The sequence below is a fragment of the Plasmopara halstedii genome (assembly GCF_900000015.1).
Source record: "Plasmopara halstedii genome assembly, contig: Scaffold_2325, whole genome shotgun sequence".
Taxonomy (NCBI): domain Eukaryota; phylum Oomycota; class Peronosporomycetes; order Peronosporales; family Peronosporaceae; genus Plasmopara; species Plasmopara halstedii.
The window spans coordinates 1-2025 of record NW_020189232.1 but is presented as its reverse complement, the minus strand read 5'-3'; the positions used below and the strand labels follow the sequence as shown (position 1 = coordinate 2025).

General features: G+C 42.6%; 1 protein-coding gene across 1 annotated transcript; it reads left to right on the top strand.

Annotated features, from left to right (window-relative positions):
- Positions 1-1769: 1769 nt before the first annotated feature.
- Positions 1770-2002, top strand: PHALS_03416 (uncharacterized protein; the record flags this gene model as incomplete). Its single annotated transcript, XM_024717620.1, has 2 exons — positions 1770-1903; positions 1987-2002. The coding sequence occupies 2 exons, from the start codon at positions 1770-1772 to the stop codon at positions 2000-2002; spliced, it is 150 nt and encodes a 49-aa protein (XP_024583101.1).
- Between the last annotated feature and the right edge of the window lie 23 nt (positions 2003-2025).

Genomic DNA, 2025 nt, shown 5'->3' with positions numbered 1-2025 from the left:
ATATATATCAGCGGCTAACAGGTACAAATGGGTAAATGCTTATTTACGTGTGCACAAGCGAAACTTGCAAGCAAATTAAACCTTCGCGACAAGCTGCGGCGTTTCTGGTTAGCTTTACGGCTTTTAGTGTTCTGACCATCTAACAGCACCATTTCAGCTTGTTCTGCCCAAAGATGGAACCAGTTACTAAAAACATTTCTATCATAGTAGACCGGTCAGTGACACAATTACGGGTGAGAAAATATTAAAGCTGCTCTTTGACAGAGCTCTACTTCTCAAACGGCTTACTTGTGACAGTTGTCTCAGATCGGAAATATTTCGTGAATATGTCAACGGGGCACTTGATGAAGCAGAATATGTATAAAAAGTCCTGTGAATCTTGTTGAAGCGTTCACTGCCATTGTTATCACAAATACAAACAATGATGCATGTCTATCCGGCACCGCGATTACTGTGCACAAAATGCTTCGCAGAATATGCTCCATCATGCAATCGATACGTTCTGTTTGATCATAAACCTGCAGATGATTTGCTTCTATCATAGTCTACATGATGCCAAGCACATTGAACAAACTGTAAGCCATAGAAGTCGGTCTTATCAAGGAAGGTGTTACCAATACTGATCGGCTTGGTGGCACCAGTCCGGCTACACATCATGGCAAAATCGACAACGACTCTATTTGAATATTTGTAGCACCCCGCGCCAAGTGTGGGATCCTATAGCTAAAATTTAGGATCTGCGTAGCACCATAGAGGTATGGATGCCAGAGGCAGACCAAACATACATGAATTCGTTGTGAGTGATAAAAAAAAATGGTGTAGAACCACCTAAAGGTGCAGTTTCTGCGAAGTTCAATAAAAAAGCAGCTTCAGATTGTATAGCGCGTAGCTATCAATGGATTGGTGTACATTTCAACGTTTCTAAGGAAGCACGAACGCATTCCGAATTTTACGTTGATTTTAGCACAAGTCCGTTCTCAAGAGCCACTTGGACGCGACTTGTTTGTTGACGCCAAATCAACGTCTCAGCCCCGCGGCTGATAAATCACTAGCTCTAGAGCAGCAATTTAGTCCCTAGGGGCTCCTAAGGTTATGATGAGTGCATTAACAGGATGATTATTTCCCGAAATAGCGCACGCCATACTCTCGGAGAGGTTCAACGCGTGGCTCAAGCCCAGAAAACACACGATAGACTGCTACGTAAGGATCGGCTCTTGCCAGGGGTCGTTACTCCCTTCACAGTATGGATTAAGTGTGTTGTGCGCAACTTACTAGAGCGAAAGCAAGATGGGGTCTAATGAATGCGTATGCCATTAGCCGGGGAGCACTCTTTTCGTATAGCTTTACGTTTAAGAGAAGTTTTTGGGTCATAAATTAGAAATAACTACGGTTGTTCTCATTTAAGAACCAATCGCTCAAGTGACATTTGGCCCTGAATGCTGACTCATCAATCCAAATGATATAAAGGAAGGTAGCCAGGGAACTCCGGGCTCAATCGAGTAGTGTTCAGTGTAGACGCAATGTTTTAGTATGAAGCTAAACGATTGTGATTCCAGTGGTGTTTCCAGTTTTGTGCAGCAGTGTATATACCCTATCAGAAGTACGTACAAATTACATTTTTGTCCCTCGGATTCTGAACGCGGAAAATATTCTATTAGTTTACAGTACGGTTGTACTTTAGGGAAATGGGGTCCGTGTGATGCATGAACTACTAGCCTTACTTCGTGCGTTTAATGAGTTTGAGATGTATAAATACTAAAGCAATAGTCATGAGTATCATTTTACGCTCAACTCGATTTGCAAAAGAGCTTTCGAATTCTAGCGGGAAAGACTCAGCGTATTTAAGCGCGAACTCTGAAAGCGAAGCCTCCTATGAGCAAATTCGCGCCGACCTCATTTTCACGTTAAACTAAGCCATAGCAGCGTTACGTTCTTAACGTTTTGACACTTTGACGAATCTTCTTCCGCTTATATGAACTCTGCAAGTGAATTATCGTATTAGCAGCAATCTTGGACGTCTAGTCT